The 21,396-nt window shown below is 37.0% G+C and overlaps 1 protein-coding gene across 2 annotated transcripts in view; it reads left to right on the forward strand.

Moving 5' to 3' along the window:
- The first annotated feature begins 1,290 nt into the window (after positions 1–1,290).
- LOC106472686 (MORC family CW-type zinc finger protein 2-like) overlaps positions 1,291–21,396 on the forward strand; it is a 48,609-nt gene continuing 28,503 nt past the window's right edge. For both annotated transcript variants that reach the window (XM_022401237.1, XM_022401236.1), the window contains exons 1-2: positions 1,291–1,338; positions 14,220–14,254. In XM_022401237.1, coding sequence (XP_022256945.1) covers positions 1,322–1,338; positions 14,220–14,254 — 52 coding nt within the window. In that variant the 5' untranslated portion in view covers positions 1,291–1,321. The remainder of the gene's footprint in view (positions 1,339–14,219; positions 14,255–21,396) is intronic.

Consider the following 21,396-nt stretch of genomic DNA (forward strand, 5'->3'; position numbering starts at 1 on the left):
CTTAAGAGAAAACTATTAACAAATCCTGAAAGAGAGGATGTGACAGAGGGGTCTGATTTTCTATTTGATAGCTCTGTAATCAAACAAAATTGAAGACTATAAAAATTATGGTTTGTCTGAGCAATGACGAGTTTATAGAGACTAATTTATGTTTAATTTCCTACTTTTTTGAGGGGTGATGGTTTTAAATAGGGAAGATGACGTGCTAAAAGGGTTTCTTTTAAATATTGCCTTGTGGAATTAAGAACTTAAAACATATATAGTATTAAAATATGGATTATTAGCTAAGATTTTATGCTATTCTAATTGTTATAACATAAACAAAAAGTAGTTTAATAAAATTTCAAATGTAAGACACTAAAACCTTGTGTCGTGCTCAGTAAAGGATACCCGTGGTGATAGAGTTAACTGAAACTTCAAACTAAGCTACTTTTGTTATACTTCTGTTGTGTTATTATTATTTATTGTTTGTTGGTTAGTTATACCCATGCAGTGCCTTTACAAGACACACAAGACCAATGCATTTGAACTTCAGTTCGAGTGCCACAAGAGGATGAAAATGGTGACACATTCCTCCTGGACGTGATGCTAGTCCATTACAGGTTACAGGTTACAGCTATTTACCAGTCATAAAGCTGGGTAGACTGGAAGAAGTGGAGTAAAGTGTCTTGCTCAAGGACATAAAAGCATGACACTGAACAGCCTCATATTCTTGACCATCTAAATACGAGTCCAAAGCGAGAAATCACTGAGTCATGCTGTCCATATTATTTATTGGTTATAGAATAATTCACAAACCTATTCATCAAGTTCATGTATCTAAACACTGTTTACAGAAACACATGCTTATCTAAAGTGTATAGATAGACATTTTAAAATTGAAGCATTATATAGTTGAATGTCATGTTTCCAGTAATTTGGGGATAAAAAATAATTTACTTTGCAAAGAAAAATTTGTGTAAACATAATATTACGAAAAAGTGTAATTAGTGATAGAATACAAGGCAAAGTTTTTCATAGAAATGCTATACTTGCTACATTTAAGAATCTTCCTATTTGTATTTTGGAAGATTGAAATTAGAAGTCACTGTGATAAAGGCAATCTATCCTTATTGTGAGGGTTTAGAAGTTTTCCTATTAATTTTTTGGAGATTCTCTTGCAGACCCATAGTTGAATTAACTCTATAGTGTGTTAGTGAAAACTAGTAACAATAGAAATATTGTAAACCCACAACTGCAATATGTAAGAATGCATCTTTACAAGTGTGCTGTTTTTATTTGCAGGACAACTCATGAGTTCTTATTTGGAGCCTTGGCAGAGATGGTGGATAATGCCAGGTTTGTTGACTACACCCATTTTAATTGTTGAACTAAGTAAGTTAGCTAGTAGCATGAACACATTTGGAGTATTTAAGACTGATAATCAGAGCGAGAGCTGCAATGAAAGGAATTGGAAATAAATGTCAGTCTTTGAGTAGAATACTTGTGGAATGAAAATGGTATTTGACTTATTCTTAATGTCATTATAGTAATTTTAAGATGTGCATATAATTTAAAATTACAATGTCATCTTTTATGTTTTTTAAAATAATTTTTCGGATCAAAAGGCTACATTATGAGTGAATCATTAAGATAGGTAGTTTTACCTCTGAAATATTGAAATCCTTTCCTTGTTGAGTTTGAACTCATGCTGTCAACAAAACATGACTTAGAATTTCCAAATCTTACACATAATTTTCCATTTTTACATCTTCCGTGTGACCTATTGTACAAGTACTAGAGAATGTTACATAAGTTCTGCTTTCCAGACATAATATAGATTTCTTTGTTGACATTCATACTGTTCATATCATGCAGTCTTTTTTTTTTTACTTAATGAATTCTGAAATACATGTAACTTCTGAAGCTAATACTTCTGTTGATGCTTTGGTCAATTTTTATACTGCTTGTGTTAACGATAATAATTATTCTGCTTCTGTTGAAGCCTTATTTCAGCAGTCTTTCCATGGTGTGCAGGGAATTCCTGTCACTGTATTGTTCATATTTATCACACAACATATTTATGCCCTTTATGGAAAGTCTTTTGATGGGTGTCTTTGACAAAAATGAGGGTTTCTTGGATGCCAATAGGCTGGGTCCCGTACCTATGTTTTTCTTCTATTTATGAAGAAGTAGGTTCTTTTGCTTAGGCTTTTTCACCTTTGTCTGAGAGAAAAGTTTATCAGTCAGCCCTAGTCCTGATAAAGCTCCTGCTGAATTTATTCCTCAGATATGTAACATTTTAAATGTTGAACATATTTCTGTTGCACCTAAGGGATCTAGTATGTTGTTACGGAATGCCATTTTGGAATCCTTATTCCCCCCTTCTGACATGTTGCAGCTAATTCTCTTATGAATAGAGGTAAATCAGAGGTAAATATAGTGTTTACCATATATTTCTCATTCTTCTGGCCTCTTAGGAAATCTTCTGTTCATCTATCAACTAAAACTTTAGCTCCTGTTATTGGTTCTTGCAGGGCTCATCCTTGTGGTCTTCATGTCAGTTATCTCATTTTTTACCATGATTATTTTGTGCCTTGTCTCACAAGCCCAGTAAACTATTATTATTTTCTTGATTTTTTTTCTCAGGATCAGGAATTGGATTTACATGTTTCTCTGGCTGCAACGCTTATTGACTTGGCTTCTGTTGCCATGTGACTTGCATGTTCTTTTGATTTATTTACTTGTACAACTATTTTCAATGGGATTCATTCTTCCCCCAGTATTACTAATGACCTCCAGTGAGACTCTTTTCTTTTTTTTTTCAACCTTTTGTTTCTTGCTCCTGAATTGTTTTTTTTTCTTGCCAGGTGAAGTTTGATAGGGCTGTGATTTTATGTATTACTTTTGGTCATCATCCTGCATTACTTTCTTCTTCTGCTGCTATATCTCAGTCCTCTACTTTAAACATTTCTTTTTGTTTTTGCTCTTTTTGTATTCAAAACAGAGGTACAAGTGGGATGGGCCAGCTCAACCTACACAATGACTTCTTCTGATACAGTCTTATCTCAATCTTCTTTCTGCCCTCCAGGCATTGTTAAAGAATATCACGCACAGCACATGTGTCTGTGTACCCCACCAATTTTGCACCACTACTGAACATATACATATCATGCGACTATTCTACATCAATACTATTGCACCACCTATATTAGCACAGATAGCTCTTTCTGCTATTCTTGCTCAATTCTCACTTTCTTGATTGCCACAGCTTCATTTAGATGTGTTTTTTTTCGCATGTGGCTACAGTTTATGCTTACATTTATTTACCATTTCATTTTTTTTCAAAGGTTTTCTTTTACTGTGTTTGCAGTCAGTTGTTTCAACATTTTTTTTGCCTTTTTTTCTTTTTACTGAATTATACGAGAACTTCATGTAAATTCATGATTCAGTGTATCGACTGTAGTAGTTCCCGTTACAATTGACAATGCTACTGGTACGACTTCCCAGGAATCTGGTTCAACTTTATGTGCGGAGGAGGTACAGGCCTTAATTAGAAGGGAGCTAGATTCATATGTTTGGCTTGTGATTTCTTCTTCTTTTTAACCTGAAAATGTTGCTTAGGAAGAATACAATCAAGGTGAAGACAATTTGGACTCTCTTTTCTGGCACCTTCTTATTTTGATCTGTCACACACTACACCTTTTCTGGTGATTTCACCTTTCACATCCTTTTTTACAGCTGGTTACTCAGGTCAGTGTTTGAGACGAGAGTGATTTTGCTAATTTTGTTTTTCCTGCTCCTTTTGCCATGCTTCCACATCGTTCACTTTGGTGGATGGTTGTTTTTCTCCCAGATCTCCCAATGGATTGTTGACAAGTTTCTCAACTTGAACACTTCACATCTGGGTGCTCAGATGCTCTATGTGACTTTGTCCTTCTTTACACATGGGGGAATTAAGTATTTCAAATCATCAGTGCTTGGACTTTGTTAAGTTAGACATTTATGTCCTTTGTTGTCTAAGTTAACTTAGATTTATTGTAAGTTAGATATTGATTATTACTTTGTTTTAACTGGTTTACACGTTTGTTACTACTAAATACCTTATAGACTAGGTAAATTTCGATGGTTTGTCAGTGTGATATTAATGAATGATTTGTTAACCAGATATGTACTTTACATATAATTCCTACTAGTAACCTCTAATTCATTGTTCTATCTGGATAATTTTTTTTTTCTCATTGTTAAATATGTGTCTTATAATCCTGATTTTCATCAGGGCTGAGCTTTGCTTCAGCTACATTTCCTACATTCTTGATACTGGAATCCAATTTTTCTTCTTGTACTCAACAATTCAGGGTTTGTCCCCACAGTGCTCACATCATTGATAGTTATTTATAGCTAGAAGTTGAATGTTCCAGTTTAGGGCCCTACTGTTTGGACTAACCTTGGCTCCTTATATTTTTGTTGGGTGATAAGAACTTTTGCCTGACATCTATGCTTGATGGGTCTTTGCACCCATCACTACATGGACGACTGGCTTCTTCCTGTTCACATTCCAGAGACCACACCCTTCTGCTCCTACAAGAAGTAGCATGAGTGGGATTCCTGATAAAGGTGGTAATATCCATTTTTATCCTCATTTAATACCTTGTTCATTTGGTGTTCCCAGCCATCTCCTCTTCATCTTTGGGATAGAGAGCAAGCAGTCCACAAGGCTCTCACCTCACATTCTCACACAGCTCAAGAGCTTCTATCTCTTTTGGGGATGTGGTCCTCCTTGGAAGATCTCATTCCCATGGGTCAAGCTCATATGCATTCTCATCAGTGGACACTCCTTGACCAGTGGAACTTCTACTCAGATCCCTCAGACCACCCTTTTACTCTTCCTTCCCCAATCAGGGCTAGCCTGTCTTGGTGGCTAAACACGAACCAGAGCACGGCGGGGGTTCTGCTTCCTCCACCTGTCCAGATTTACATTTGTTTATGGACACATCTTTAGAGAGTTGGGGTGCTTACCTCGACACTTGGGAGATTTCAAGTCTCTGGTCGGTTGAAGAGTCTTTTTTCCTTATCAACATTCTAGAATTTATGGTGTTTTTTTTATCAAAATGGAGTGGTTCCTGGATCCACAGGTCTTTCCATGGGTGTGTTCTCAGCTGGGAGCACCTCATACTGCTGCTTTTGCTATCCATTGGAACACTAAAATTCCTTCCTTTTGGTCTTCCATTCCACACCCACTAGCTCTGGGAGTGGATGCATCCAGTCAAGATTGGAGGGTGTCATCACATCTATGTTTACCCTCCTATTCAACTCCTCCCTTGAGTTTTATCCCTAATCTAAACCACTCCAATGCTAGTCCTCCTGGTGGCTCTGTATTTGCCAGCACAACTATGGCTCCTACTGCTCCAACCTTTACTTGTACAAACTCCCCTACCCTTGCCTTGGTCAGACATCATTCATACATATGTCATTACCATCCATCTTCATGCATGGCTTTTGTCAGGTCCATTGCCTCAGCCCAGGGACTGCCTCCACATGTTGTGTCTTTCCTTTCCAGATCCATAAGACCTTACATGTCCATTTACCAAAGGTGACGGGCTAACTTCTGACTTTGGTTTCTTCAATGGGGTTTCCATTCTTCATTTTTCCCAATTCTTCACTTGGTTGTTTGACAAAGGCTTGTCCACTGCAACTCCGTCTATCTATCTAACAGGCCTTGTGAAACACCCCCCATTTCTCCAAGTTTTATCTTCCCATGTAATTTCCTTCCTTTTCTGTTCCTTTTGGGTCGTGCGTCTGCCAAATTACTTTGATTTGCCTGATTAGAATCTCATTGTGGTTCTTTATGCTCTTTCCATCCTCCCTTTGAACCTTTGTTGATGTGTTCAATATACCATCTCTCCCTCAAGACCTGTTTTCTTCTCCTCACTTTCAGACATCGTCGATTATATATTTATGCCATTACTTTTACTAGAATCCTCTACCATTCCACTCATGTTATTCTATATCCAGACCGACCCTTCCTTCCTAAGACCTATGCTGCCTGTGAAGGCTGTTTGGTTTTCATACCCATTTCCTTACCTTCCATCTCCTGCCTGTACTCCTATTTTAATACAGATCAGCTTTTTTGTCCAGATTGCTCCTTATGGTGTTATGTGGCACATACTGTCTCTTTTCAGGGTTCATGTTCCTGACTTTTTCTTCCCTGGAATCCATCTTTTCCCCATGGTTTGTCCCCTGTCACACTAACTGGTTGGCATTTTCAACTCATTAGGCTGGCATATTCTGACTTATCTATGGAAGGTTGCTGTCTCCCCAACACTTCTTCTCAGCAAATTTGTCATATCACCATGTCATTGACTGCTCACCTTGGCTATCCATTGGAGGAGATCGTTCAGGCTGGAATGTGGACTACATCCAATACCTTCATCACTCATTATCTGCACGATCTGGCTGTATCTTCCTCAAGTGCATATCGTATCCCTCCCGTGGCGATTCTAGAAATGTCTGTTTACCTTTGACTGAGGTAAGTCTTATCACATTATTTTATTTATGTTTTATTTTTAGAGACTCTCTCTTTTTTCCCACTGCCAATGGGATTCCACTCTGTGGCAGGTGTTGCCTGGTCAGGTATACTTTGCCTCGAACTTGCATTATATACTGGTTGTACTATAATGTTCACTGTAGAGATGGGGTGTTCTACAAGACCACTGATGGCATGCTCAGTGGTATGTACATATTTTTCAATATCCATAAGTTTCACTCCTTTCTGGACTGTCACTGCTGATCAGGGATGGTTTGATTTTCCAAATGGGAATCCCATTGCTCTTTCTTTAGTGTGATGTTCTTTTGGACTCCCCACTGCATTTACTTCCACCCCTTTGTTCTCTTAGTAGAGTAAGGAAGTCCTTATCTCTTTCCAGTTTCCTGTCAGTGGGGTGGTGGACAATGTAGTCCTACTCCTGAGTGTATTGTAGACTTTTAGCTTCAATGAGAAGAGGGCAAAGCTGGTTTCCCTCCTTCCATTTAACCTGGATGCTTATCCCCAGGTGAACAGCTGTCGGTTGGAGTAGGACCAGCCTAGGCAGGATCTTCCTCATAATACCAGATTTGGGATGACACAACCCTTTGCAGTAGAGGCCCACTTTTTTGTTAATTCCAGTTGCAGGTGGTTCCTTCCATGCTCCTACAGTTGAATTTGGGGGACCATTTCTGCCTTGTAATACCAGCAACAGGACATACGTACACTGCTACTACAGTTGAGCAAGTGTTCCATATTCTCCTTGTAATTCCAGATGCAGTATATCTCTTACCTGCATTTATGGTTGTGTGGGTTAAGATTTCTACTCATAATTCTGGTTACAGATATTGCCTTGTTTTTACAGTTGAGTTGAGGCAATGTCATGTCCCCTTAATACTGAGTTTGGTTTGTTTATGTTGGGAGTTTGTCTGGTTTCAGCTGAATTCTAACTTCCTCTTTGTAATTCTGGTTGCTTGATGTATGACACTGTTTTCTTATGGTTGGAGTTCAGGTGTATATGTAACATGGCCCACATGCCACATGTTTATGTTACTCTATATTCATAGTTATTTGATTGAACCTCAACCTACTAATGCCAAGGACGAGTTGTGGAACCTCACCTGTCTAGTTGATGTTGGATATATATGTAGCTAAGTCAAGCTGTTTTTTACTATGGGTTGCACCTATCAGAACAAATTACACTTGTGCACATCTTTTTTTTTTTCTGCCTGTATCAGATTCATTTCTTTCTTCATTGGGGAAGGGCATACCTGTTCCAGAAGTAGTGCAGTGCTCCACATATGTGCTTTGATTCATCTTGGACCACATCCGTTCATTCTGAGCAGTTGCTTTCCACTTGTTTTCAATGTTCTGCACTTACACTGGCCCCTCCACCTTTGTAACATGGGGTTCTAGCTTTGTGTGAGAGGAGGTAAGACTGTATCGGAAGTTAACATTTTCTTATACTGCAAATGTATTTCTGATAGGTACTTGCCTTCTCTCACACACTTCCTCCTCACTGCCAGTGTTATTTTTTTAAATCCTGCCAATTCTCTATAGTGAGGATTGAGTGGGCATAGCAGAAAGAGTAGAGAGTAGTCACATGATACGTACATGTGCAGTAGTGGTGCTAAACTTGTGAGGTATATAGACTGGTGTGCTGAGCATGAAAATTTTTTTGTCAATGTTTAGAGGGCAGAAAGAAGATCGAGATAGCTTTGCATGAGAGGGGTAGTATCTCTCAGAAATATATTTTCAGTGTAAGAAAATGTTAACTTTGCCTTTAAGACGGCTCCTCCTCTGCATCTTTTTGGAGGCTGTTTGGGATTGTATGTTCATCTGTTGGAATTTGTGGCTTTGAGACCATTGGTTTCTATAGATTCTTCCAATTTCATCATCATCTTCCTATTTTGCAGCTTCCAGTTTGTTTTCTCCTTCCATATGATCCACTTTATGTTCAACTTTTGGATCAGAAAGTCTCACACCTTTTGTTTAGGGCTAACAAAGAGCTATGTCTGGTTTCTCTGAGGTTTTAATCTTGTCTTTTTCTGATGTCAAAGAAAACAGGAGATTGGAAACAGATTTTAGATCTATTCTATTTCAAGCATTATCTTAACATGTCTTTTTTTCAAGAAGTTCCTTCATCAAGGTTGTTGAATAACAAAACTGGAAATACAAGAGGCTTACTTACACATTCTAATCAAGTCTTCTCATTAAATTCTTTGTTTTACATATTAGATAGTAGTTTATCATCTCAATCCCTTTCTTTTTGTCTGGCTTCAATTCCATGTGTCTTTTGTTGCTCTCCTACACACACACACTACATATTGACTTACATCATTATGTAGACAATTAGATTATTCTTGTTACCTCAGAATACTCCAAGTTACCTTCAGGTGCTGCTCAGTTGCAAGTTTATCACTGTAGGCTCTCCTTTTCTTCCTCCTTCTCTGGATGTGTTCTGTTCACTGATGCCTCTCTCCAGGGCAGGGATGCTGTATTAGGGGAACATAATCTTTTGGGCCTGAGATTTATTCAGGAATACCAGTTTCACATAATTTTGTCGGAGCTTTGGGAGTTCAGAATACATATCAGGAGCTCCTGCTATTGCTACATACAGGTAATTCAATTGGATTTTCCATAGGTTGGTCATCCTATGATCATTGCATTTACAATGGTGGTAAATCATCTTCTGCCACTTTACTGGTTTCCTATTGTGGATCTAGAATCTCTTACAGTGGTTGCCTTGAGCTAGTCTTTTGAGAATGTCTACCCTTCTCTTCTTCATCTCCCTTCAGCATTAGCTAAGATCAGTAGGTCCCATTGTCAAGTTCTTATTGCACCATGTTTGTCTGATCAACCATGTTTCTATTTCAGAAAGATCTTCTTAGTCAGCCTCTAGAAAGTTTACCTTCCACGATGGTGTTCGTCATGTACAGCTTCACAGCTGGATGTTATGTGGTCCTTTGTTTGTGATGCTGGATTCTTTTTTTTGGGTAATGTGTATGTTGTCACATTATTGCAAGCATTGCTCCCTTGCAGCTTACCACTGTCATTGGTCTATCTTTTGTGGTTGGTGCCTGCAGACTTTGTTTTTGTTGTCTTTTGCCAATTCCTTTTTTTTCATGTATTTATTTTATGATCAACACTTGTTTTCTTCTTCTGTCACAGATTCTCCACTACTTTCCATTGCTATTAAGTCATATGCCTTTCTTATCCTCACTTTTTCTGGATCTTTTCCAAGCTTTTTGTTTATGCAATTGATGAGTTCCTAGACATTTTCTTCAGTGGAATTTAAGTCTGACCTTAGGTCACTTGACAACATCTTCTTTGAAACTTTTGGTATTGTATATGCTATAGCATCTTTCTCTAAAGAAATATTTTCTGTTGTTACTCACTTTAGGGAGGAGATGAACAAACATTTTCTATTGATACATCTTGTACTCGGTTATATATGTGTATTCTAATAGGGTCTTTCTACATAATACATTTTTGGTTTACATTTCATCAAATTTGTTGCCTTTTGGCTGTGTCTTAAGTCTCTGTCTTGTTACCCTTCAGAGGATATCTTGCAGGACAACATATGGATAAATCAACACTTTTTAGTTATTTCATCTTATTTACAGTATTTAAAGAAATACTGTTGTAATAAAGATACTCATTTGACAGCAAACATTTTGTGGGTCACATTGCTGTCTCTTAAGCCTCAAAATTCTATTTAATCGGGTTGAGTGCATCCTTGTGGTTGGTATGTTTGACTGTGAATCTGAAGGCCTGTGTTTTGCATCCTGTTACTGCCCAAAAAAACTCCACACTTTAGGGCTGTGAGCAAATCATAAGAGTGACTGTAGAAATCCTAGTATTCAATTAGAGTAGCCCATGAGTTAATGGTGGATAGTGTTGACTAGCTGATTTCTTTCAAGTCTATCACTTTAAAATTGTCAATAGCTAGTACAGATAACCCTGTTGTAGCTTTGTGTGAAATACAATAATTAACAACCTCTATGGTTGTTCTCGACACAATTCCACTCTCTGCACTGGGGGCCCATGAGAGGATATTACTTTTTGGAAGTGGTCTGGGGCTGCCATCTGGTGGCTGATAATATTTAATTGGGTATTTTTCTAACATCCAAGTGCACATTCTTGTATGACGTTAGAGTTATTGGAAATTGGTCTCCTGTTATCACCAAAATACATTAAAAACAACAAAACCTATATTATTTACATGGTTTTGGAGTGCCCTCAAAGCTCATCAGTGTCATCTGCTGAACAAGGAACAGCACACAAGATTGTTCACCCCAAGCAACAAAAAAAAAGTTCAATTTCTATAGTGTGAAATAGAAATTATACACTTTTTGTAAAGTTTTGCAACTAACTTGGACATCAATACCTTGCAACATAGTCAACAGTTGCTTGTAAATGATACTAATATAATACTTTAATGAGAGAACAGAATACTAAAAAGGTGTTACACAGGTTCTTGAGAAAAACAAATTTAACATTTCTTTAATGTAATTGTGCTTCATTTATTTCATTTTGTACCATTTTGATTTCAGGACAGAAAAAAATCTACCATGAAAGTGGGAAAAACCTCCCATCTTATACTCGCCTCCCTACACAGTTTTCCACTTTAGGGAAACTTGACCACTATCATGTATGAATCAGTTGCATGAAAAGTAGGAGAGTTTAAAATTATGGGTGACACACAGACTACAAATGTGTAAATGGTACTTGGAAATTTGGGTCACATATGTTGTTGACAGCATGATTTTATACAAATCAAAGAAAGACTTTCAGTATTTTGAAGATAAATACCTGTTTGAAATTCATTTTAATTTTAAAAATGTAAGAATAAACAAATGTGTTCATTGTGACACTTCTCTATATGTCTATATTAATCAGCAGGCTGTTTATATCTTAATCATAATAATTAGTTAAATCAACCAAACACCAACCAGAATTAGTGTTTTATGTTTGCATCTTTGAATTTTGTGGGGGGGATTCTTTCTCTGACCATTTACTAACCTGTGAAAGCAGTTAAGTGGCTTGACGTAATGCTTAATTTTTCTAATGAAATCAAATTTGTATTCCTTTGAATAGATTTTTGTTAACTGAGGTGAGAAAATAATTGTGGTTTTGTTTATATAACATTAAAATTGATGTAACGAAATGCATTTTGTAAACTTTTCCATTACTTTTTGTAGTAGAAATTTAATCATGAGCTCTTGTATTTATCACATTGAACATTTACAGCATTAAACATTTGATATAAACAAAAGTCACTATTTTATGTGGGAAAGGCATTTTGACATAAAAACATTTACTGGTGGAGTGTGAGAACTAACAGACATCAAGACAGAGTTTGCATTCTTGGATCTCTTATTTCTGTCATTAGGATTCTTAACTACTTAGTGAGAATATAAGCAACCAGATTAAGGAAAGTTATTCAATGAATCTGATATGCACAGGCATGTGGAGTTAACAGAATTAACATCTCAAGTTTAGTGTTAAGGAACTTAATATAAAATTTGGTCAAAATTAATTACACTTACCCAGAGTTCAGTGTTTCTCTTGTAACCAATTTTAATTAGGAATGCTGCAATTTTTTTTTTCTCGGGTGCCTAAGTGTTTTCAACAATTAGCTCAAGTGAGAAATGGAGTAACCCATATTTGTACACTCTTTGAACTCTTTCAATGTCCATTTGCAGCAATCAGAAATAGAAAAATTGATTATACTGTTGTTTAATTCTCCTTAAATAAGGTGTATTTAATTATTAAAAGGCATGCACCTAAGCTTAATTGATCCAATTTTCTACCTAAAAGTTGTCTTTATGTAAACTGCTATTTAAAAAAGTTAATTTTATGTGCAAGTTATACACATTTTTAATATACATATGCTTTAAATACCTCCTTTATAAATCAGCACTTCGTCCACTTTTAACTGAAATTGGATTATCCATTATCATACTGAATGCATTCTAATCTTTATAAGTAAGAACATAATACATTTCACCACTGTGGTATCCATACCTTGAACAATTTTTTCAACCATAAACCCAATAATACAAAATTTCCCACACTGTGGCATACCCCTGGGGGAGGACGAGTGATCAGGGTAGATTCAATAGCGTAATCATGCAAAATTGTTTTAATATATTTCTATGAAGGAAAATAATAAGTAATTACATATAACATTTTAATGTGTATCCACGTATTAGATCTTGTCACTTAACTCACTTTTTCACTCGTTTAAAAAAGGGGGGCACACAAGAAACCATATTTATTAAAGGGAGGCATGGATGACAGAAGTTTAGGAAATGCTACAATAATATATCACAAGGCTTGGCCAGCTTTAAGAGAATTAGGTTAGTCCTGAATTCATATACTAAGCTAACAAAGTAACCTATCTACATAATAATACCCTTGTTTGTGTGTCTGTTATGGAAATTACGTGTGTGTGCATGCATATTTAGATAGCAAGGTGCATGTGCATTATCATGACAGACAAAAACTGAGTATTATTATAATTAACTAGGAGGAACCCTCAAGACATTTGCACTCAGATTAGTTCTTTATTGCAACAACAATTCTTTAAATGCAGGATTTTTAGAATAATACAGAAGAATTCTAATCACAGACACTGAAATCTTGTCATACTATTATTCTGCTGTCAGTATGCCTTATAATCATGCACAGTGAGAATTTTACCCAGTGAAACAGTGCTAGTACCTGCCTCTGCCAACTAACGAGTCACTACAACTGCTCTATGAATAAAGGAATAACAAAAAAGGTGGATATAAATATTCTTTATTAATTATTTAGTTCAATATCATCAATAGCTTGAAGTTTTCAAAAAGGTCTGATGTTAGATCCTAGAATAACATTATAAGTTTACTTATAGATAGTATTATGAACAGTATAGTTTAGTCCTAACTAAGCTAATGTAAAAAAGCGTATAAGGTATAGTGTTGATTTATCTCTCTAACGAACCTTGGCCTAACATTAGTTAAGGTTTTATAAAGTACGACCTAAATACAAGTGGACTTGCACATTTCAGTGTATAAGATTATATTTCATTCGTTTTATTCTACAAATATTGTATTTAAAGAAATATTGTTGCAATAAAGATACTCATTTGATAGGAAACGTTTTGCGAGTCTCTGCTAGTATAATAATAATGATAATAAATACAAAATTATAAAAATAGTATATTGAGCATTCTAACCAATACTGTTAATTGAAGTAACATTAAAGAAAGAATAGAGCGTTACTTGTGGAACAAATTTATTAAATTGTTTGAGTTTTTCAAAGTTTCAGTGTATATATCAAAATTCTATTATCATTATTATTAATTGTATAAAAACATGTACTTGACTATTTATTTCTGGTCTCGTACATGAGTAGGATTTTAAAAGATATATGTACATTTAGTTGTGCTAAAGAATGTTAAGTTTTTATTTTTTTATCAAAATTCAATTTCATGCCTACTGTTAAATCAACATATTTGATATTTAGGCCTAACAAATCAAGTAATATAGCTTTAGACTTTTCTAAGTATCACATATAGAAAAGTCTATTAAGCTTAAGTTTGGATGCAGGACTGTAGATTTTGTCAACTTCAACTTAAGTTGTTTCAGCGGTTTCTAAACAAAATTTGAAACATGTTGGTTTTGGTATTCATAATTATTTCAACTTTTGCTGTCGTTTTTATTACCAGAGATGCTGGATCCACATGCTTGAATATTTATACAAGTGAGTATGCAAATAAATATTTTGTAAAGTTTTAAAATATATAATTGGTTTAGCATTACTGTAGAGCCCTTACAAAGCAAATTGTTAAGGTAATTTTTATAACATACCTAAGGTACCTACAGAGAGCTTACACATTAAAAATACTTTAATGGGTTGTTATACATTGTTTTACAAGTGGGAGTAAAGGCACTGTGTTGAAATGATTTTAATGTATTGAAAGCCAGTTTTATGTATGTAATAAATATTAAAACACATTCTTTTCTATATAATTCTCTCTAAAGAAGGAAGAAACAATATTATTCTTTACATTAATTTTTATAGCTGCAGGTATTAACCCTCTTGCTACAAGTGTGTCAAGGTGTGCATGCCACAACTTTTTAGAGTTACTTTCCAAGTTTAATTGAGCTACTCTATTATCATTCTATATGAATAAACTTGGCATCAAAAACATAGCTAATAAATCAAATTTATGTGACAGTACCATACCTCTTCACACATTTAAGGTATCTACCCCATACATCTGCTTTAGAGATGTGCATGCCACTAGCCTTGAGGCAACTCCCACCTACTCGCGCACGAATTGTGCTACTGCATGATGACATAATCATATTGTAAAGCCCTCCACCAATAGGAGGGTGACACACCTCCATGTGCACTAACTTCCTTTATGCATTTGCACATGTGAATTTTCTTTCTTCTCCTCAGCACTGTATTGACCAGACATGTTTAAAATGTTTAGTCTGTATTCAGTTTCTGAGATTTTCATTATTAATGTAACTTTAATTTTCGTTTTCTTTAGCTTTGGTTTCAAAAGATTTAATTTTTATTGTGAATTCTCAAAAAGATGGTCATGTATATTTGGTCTTGAATGTGTAACATTGTTCAGAATTAGGCCTTATATTTTGTCTGTAGCTTTTGGAGGCTCATTGCCTCTCAGGATTATTACAGCCATTATTCACCGTATTGTGGATAACTACATGCTTAATTGGTCTCCTACTCTTGTCCTGTTGGCCAAATTTCTTTCTCAGCAGTCAGGAATGATCTATTGGACTACCTCTTTCACCTGATTTGCTTTGAGTAGTACTTTACCATTTGTGAGATGACCTTAACCCATTAACTGTGGCAGGAGCAGTTCAGTTGCCATTTTCTGACTCACAGATAAAACTGAGTTGCCATCAATCACAATAAAATGACAATTTTCGTCTTTCACATAGAGTTATAGTTATATATGTGTGAATGATGGAAATATCCATCATTTGCAGCTGAGCCATAGAATTTCAATGACGGAAATATCCGTCATCTGCAGTCAATGGGTTAATCTTTCAAATCTTTGTTCCTTTCCTTATCCTTTGCTTGTGTATGTTATTGGTAATTTTGTTTTCTCACCTTATCCCCCACTGTTCTTGGGGCTTATCTTGTTTTTCTTGCTGATTGTGTTTATGATTTATGCTGTTTTATTTTTCTAATATTTTTCTCCTACCCAAATGCCTTATCCCCCTCACATTCATGCCTCATTTGGTCCTGATTTATAGACTTGCTTCCTTTCCTTTTCTTAATTTTATCTTTGGTATATATCTGGCCAATTTAGGGTTCATTCCTCTTATCTTCCCTTTCACTTAGAGTTCCCCATTTTTGCATTTTCAATCTTTCTTCTCTCTGCTCTTCTGTATTTATGGATTCTGTAGGTACTTGTTCTCTTCTCTGTTTAGCGTGTTCCACTTCTTCTGCTTTATCCCTCCATACTTTGTTTCCATTCCGTGGTGTACCTTTCCACTTGGTGACTTGAGCTGCTGCCATTAGACTTCTGTCCTCAGTATCTTTCCAGGGTTTGTTTCCTCTTTCTTCACCTTGTCCTTTGCTCCTACACCTCATCCAGGTCTTTCTCCTTCTCACCTTCCCATTCCAGATTCAAAGCCTTCCTCTTTTTCTTGTATTTTCTCTACAGGTAGTCTGGTTCGTTCCACTTCTTATCAGTGAGTATCACACTTGTACAGTTCTTTGGGTATTTACATCTTCTTCTGCAGTTGGTCTCACATTCTGCTGACAGTCGTTTTCCTGCCTATTTACCCACCTTGGTCTCTTTATCTGCTCCGGTTCCCCTTTCCTTTTAACCTCGACCACATCTATGGCATTTTTCTCCAGGCCTGTGGTAGGCCATCGTTGATGTGTCAGATACCTTCCTGCATATCTTTCTTGGCCTGTCATCCCTTTGTTTTCTGAACTTCATCCTCCTTTTCCTATTCCTTGCTCTTCTCTTTGATTCAGTGTAAGCCTCTCTTATAATCCTTGATATCGTGTGAGTCTTTGCTTGCATTCTTTTTCTTTGTCTATTTCTTTCTGATATTCCATTCTGAGATGTTTTTCTCCTACATTCCTTCCCTCTTATGGCTTGTTTGGGGGGACTTATCCTGAAATGTATGTCCTTTCTCATACCCATTCAGTGTTTGGTGCTTTTGGATATTTCTTTTTCTCTTGTCTCAACCAAATACAGGCTATCTATTTTGCCAGTGAGCTATGACATACCTGGCCACCAGGTTTTTCACTTCTCATTCTCTTTCTGATTCCAAAACATACTTACTTCTGATCACACTACAGCTATTCCTCGACTACTAGGGTTTCCTTCCTTTGCTCATCTAAGCATTGGCCTGATCTTTTCTTGTTTGCTCCAGTCTTTTATTCCCCAGTTAATTGCCCTTGGCAATATGTGTCTCATGACACTCTCCACCTAAGGTAATGCACTCTATATCCTGGTATATCATTCAGATAATATTATCACTTTTTTTTTTTTTGACAAAAAGTTCACTAACAGGTTCCTCTGTACTACTGTTGATTCTTGTAAAAAAAAAAAAAAATCCATTGGGCAAGTCGACATACAGCACGAATTCCCAGATTGCTGTTTCTGGCACACAGGCAAATCAGGTCTCTCCTATTCCACCTCTGATATCTAGCACTGCTCAATAGTTGGGAGGCGGGGAAGTCATTCTCAGTTGAGGCTGTCTGTGACCTTATCCGTAGTTAAATGGAGACATGTATTTGATCTGGTGGTGTTTCTCCAGAGGGCTCTGAGGTTGTGGTTATGGGTGATCCTGGACATTCTGGAGAGGCCAATTTGGATCAAATTTGGTACACTGATAGATCTTTTCAACCTACAATTAGGAACCTCATTTGGTGTAAATATATGGAAAGTTATTCAACAAAAACCACTCATATTTGATGAAAATTTTTGTGCATGCTAATGTAAAATGTCACATGAGCTATTGATCTAACATTTTTACTACAAACTTCACCTGAGAGTAAAAGTGGACCGTTTTTAGTTTTTTATCATTTGGATTAAAGATGGCTGATTTAGAGCAACAAAAATATAAGGTGAAATGATGGGATGTGCAAATACATAACTATTGGTTAGACCAAGCAAACTAGGTTAGCAGTTTCTAGCTCAAGTTTTCAAAAGAATCATATGGGTGGACAGTTATTATTGATTAGTTACTGCAAGCTTTTCAGCACAAATTTACGAAAATTTATAAAATTATGCTAATTAAAGAGCATTTAGCATAATATGATATTAAGCAATTTGCATAAATAATGATGCTTGATAGGGCTGTTCTGAGTTCATGTGGGTGATGACAAGAAACTGTTAATCTAGGTTCCATGGTGTTATTATAAAGGAAGCTACTAACACTGTTTTACAAAGGAAAAACTACAACTATATACTTTAAAGAATCTACTTGGTTCTGTTACAAATAATAGGGTTGCAATCCTAAAGCTAATGTGGGTTACTGTTAAGTGTCACTTTCTTATTTGCTGTGGTTTGTTGGTGTGTATTGACAAAAAGTCATGTCTAATAAAAAAGCACCTTAGGTGGGAAAAAAGGTGTGGCCAAAAAAGGATTGAGTATGCGAATTAAAGGAATAAAATCAAAATTGGTGACCAAACAGGTAGCTACACTTATAGCATTGGTAAGAAATTTACAGCAAATATTTATTCATTAATTAGCTAGGCCACATATTTTGTTTTACCCACCATCATGCCCCAAGTAGAACAAAAACACAACTTGGCTAACTAATGAATGAATATTTGCTGTAAAATTCTTATCATTGCTATAAATGTTTTCACCAGTTTGGACATCTATTTTGATTTCATTCCTTTAAGTTGCACACTCAATTTGTTTTTGGCCACACCTTTTTTTTTTACACCTAAAGTGTTTTTGATTAGATAGATTCCACCCATAACCACAACGTTTCTCCACTCAGTCAGGATGCTGCTAGTGGTGGCAGTGGTGACTACTGTATGTCTGTGGGGGCTCGGTTCCAAGAATTTCTGGACATGTGGAAACCTTTACCACGGATTTATGAGTATTACAGGTCCTTCTGTCAGGATTAGTCATTCAATTCACATCACTACCACCATTATTCCCCAAACCTGTAGTGTTTTGACCTCTTGCAGATCCTTGGATTTTGGAACTTTGTTCCACGGCTATCAGAGATTTGTTGGTCAAGGGGCAGCGGAGACAGTCATTCCAGTTATTCCTGGGTTTTAATCCTGTCTATTTATTGTGCCTAAGAAGATGGGAGATTGGTGTCTAGTCATGGATCTTCCTCATCTAAACCAATTCCTAGATTGTCCAAAGTTCACAATAGAGTCATTTCTTACTATGCAGTTTGAGGTTGCTGATGCCTATCTACATGTTCCAAAAGCAGGGTCGTCCTGCCACTCTCTTTATTTTGTGCACAAGGATCAGATGCTGCAATTTAGGGTCTTGCCCATCGGACTAGCATTAGCACCATATATTTTTCGTCGAATCTTACAAGCTTTTTCTTGTCACTTCCATTCCCTAGGCCAGTGCACACACCATTACATGGACAACTGGTTACTGCTGGCAGAATGTCACACCCAGATTCTACTTTCAGTAGCAATCAAGGTAGGCTTTATTAGCAGGGCCGAGAAATCTGTTCTCACTCTAACTTAATATATCATCCATCTGGGTGTCTTTTTTAACACATATAACAGTTGGGCTCAGTCAACTCCCAAATGGTTCCACATTATGAAACAGGCAGTCTAACTTACTTGTGTCTCCTCCTCCCACTGCATGTATGGTTCTTTCTCTCTTGGGGATGTGGGTATCCCTCGAATCTCTCATTCCTTTGGGATGAGCACACATGAGATTCATTCAAAGGATTAGGAACAGCAATCCACAGGATTCCCCACTCTCCATATTCAGGATCAACATAATCAATTGTGAATGGTGATTAGGTTGGAACAATACTAGGATAGGTGTTCCTCTGCCGCCACCTTGTCCAGAGATCCATCTCTTTATAAATGTCTCGCTTCAGGTATAGGGTGCATATCTCAACAGTCAGGAATTCAAGGGTCTATGGACAGATGACAAGCTTCCCTATACAACAATGTTTTAAGGTTTTTTGCTGTTCAAAGGGTGATTTCTGAAGGTCTGGACTTATTGAGGGTAAAAATCGTTATGCTTCACCCCAACAATTCCATGGTGGTGTCTTATATTTCCTGACAAGGGGGCACTTAGTCCAGATCTTTTTGTTCTTGAATGTTGGGTCTTCTTCATAGGGTCCACTCTCATCTTATCATCGTACTAGCTTGCCATGTTCTGGGGTTGATGAATTTGGTAGCAGATCATTTGTCTTGACCCAACTTCCAACACAATATATGCTGCATCGCAAGGTTTTTCTGTTGGATTTGAGCTCGGTTTGGGACACTGTTGATCAATGCATTTGCCACTCACTGGAACACTCACCTACTGCCATTTTGGTCTCCAGTACCTCACCCTAGGGCATTGGCAATAGATGCATTCAGTCAGAACTGGATAGGATTGCACCTCTATGCCTTTTTACCGATTTGTTTGTTACTCAGGGTCCTAGCTATGATTCATTCAACCCCTTGTCATGTTCTATTCATAGCACTGTATTGGCTGACTTAACTCTGGTTTCCACTTCTGCGGCACCATCAGGAGTGCCCACCTCTTCCATTTCCTCTTTAACCATCTCTGTTGAGGCAGCCACGATCTGACATTGTACATCCAGCCATCCTGAATCTCAAGCTTCATGCATGGGGGTTATATAGTCTTTCACATAACATTGGGATTTAACATATAAGGTTGCCACGTATCTGTCTTGGCTTCTGCATGGTCCCATGATGGTCATTTATTACTGGAAATGGTGCACATGTCGACAATGTGTATTGTGAGGAGGTTGAACCCACTTCGTCCAAAAGTGCCCACCGTAGCTCATTTTTTGACTTGGCTGTTTGACAAGGATTTAGCATCTTCCACAATCGCCTTATATAAGGCAGCCTTATGGAATACCTTTAGATACTGAAAGAGATGGAAATTATTCGAGTCCTCAGTGCTCTCCAGCCTCCTCAAGTCATTTCATGTTATTTGTCCCAAAAGACTATTTAATTTACTTAACTGGTATATTAAGGCGGTATTACATGCTCTTTCTCGATATCTGTTTGAGCCATTAGCCTCATGTATCATGTATCACCTTTCCCATAAGATTTATTTTTTGTTGGGGCCTGGCCAATAGTGATGATGGATCATGTCAAATTCTACCTGCAGTGCATGAATTAGGTTCTGTGTGAAGAGCATACCTGTTCTGAATGTACTGTGGTTCTCCCTCTAAGGACTTGGCATGGCCAGGTGGTTAGGCACTCGACTTGCAAGCTGCTGGTCGCATGTTCGAATCCCCATCCCACCAAAACTTGCTTGCCCTTTCAGCTGTGGAGGCATTATAATATAATGGTCAATCCCACTGTTTGTTGGTAAGAGTTTTCCAAGATTTGGCCATGGGTTGTGATCACTAGCTGCCTTCTCTCTAGTCTTTCACTGCTAAATTAGGGATGGCTAGCATAAATAGCCCTCGTGTAGCTTTGTGCAAATTTCATAACAAACCAAAACAATTTTCCCACTAGGATGCTAACCTTCTGTTGGCACGCCCATGATCTATGCAGATGCATTCTGTATGGATAATGCCCTCACTGGCCCCTCCACCTTATCAGTGTGGGATTCTAGCTGTAGTGTGAGAGGAGGTTTGCATATTTTGAAAGTTAACATTTTCTTAAATCAGAAATGTATTTTCGATAATATTTCCCTCCTCTCACATTCTCCTGCCCTTTCT

The sequence above is a fragment of the Limulus polyphemus genome, unplaced genomic scaffold, assembly GCF_000517525.1.
Source record: "Limulus polyphemus unplaced genomic scaffold, Limulus_polyphemus-2.1.2 Scaffold5524, whole genome shotgun sequence".
Lineage (NCBI taxonomy): Eukaryota > Metazoa > Arthropoda > Merostomata > Xiphosura > Limulidae > Limulus > Limulus polyphemus.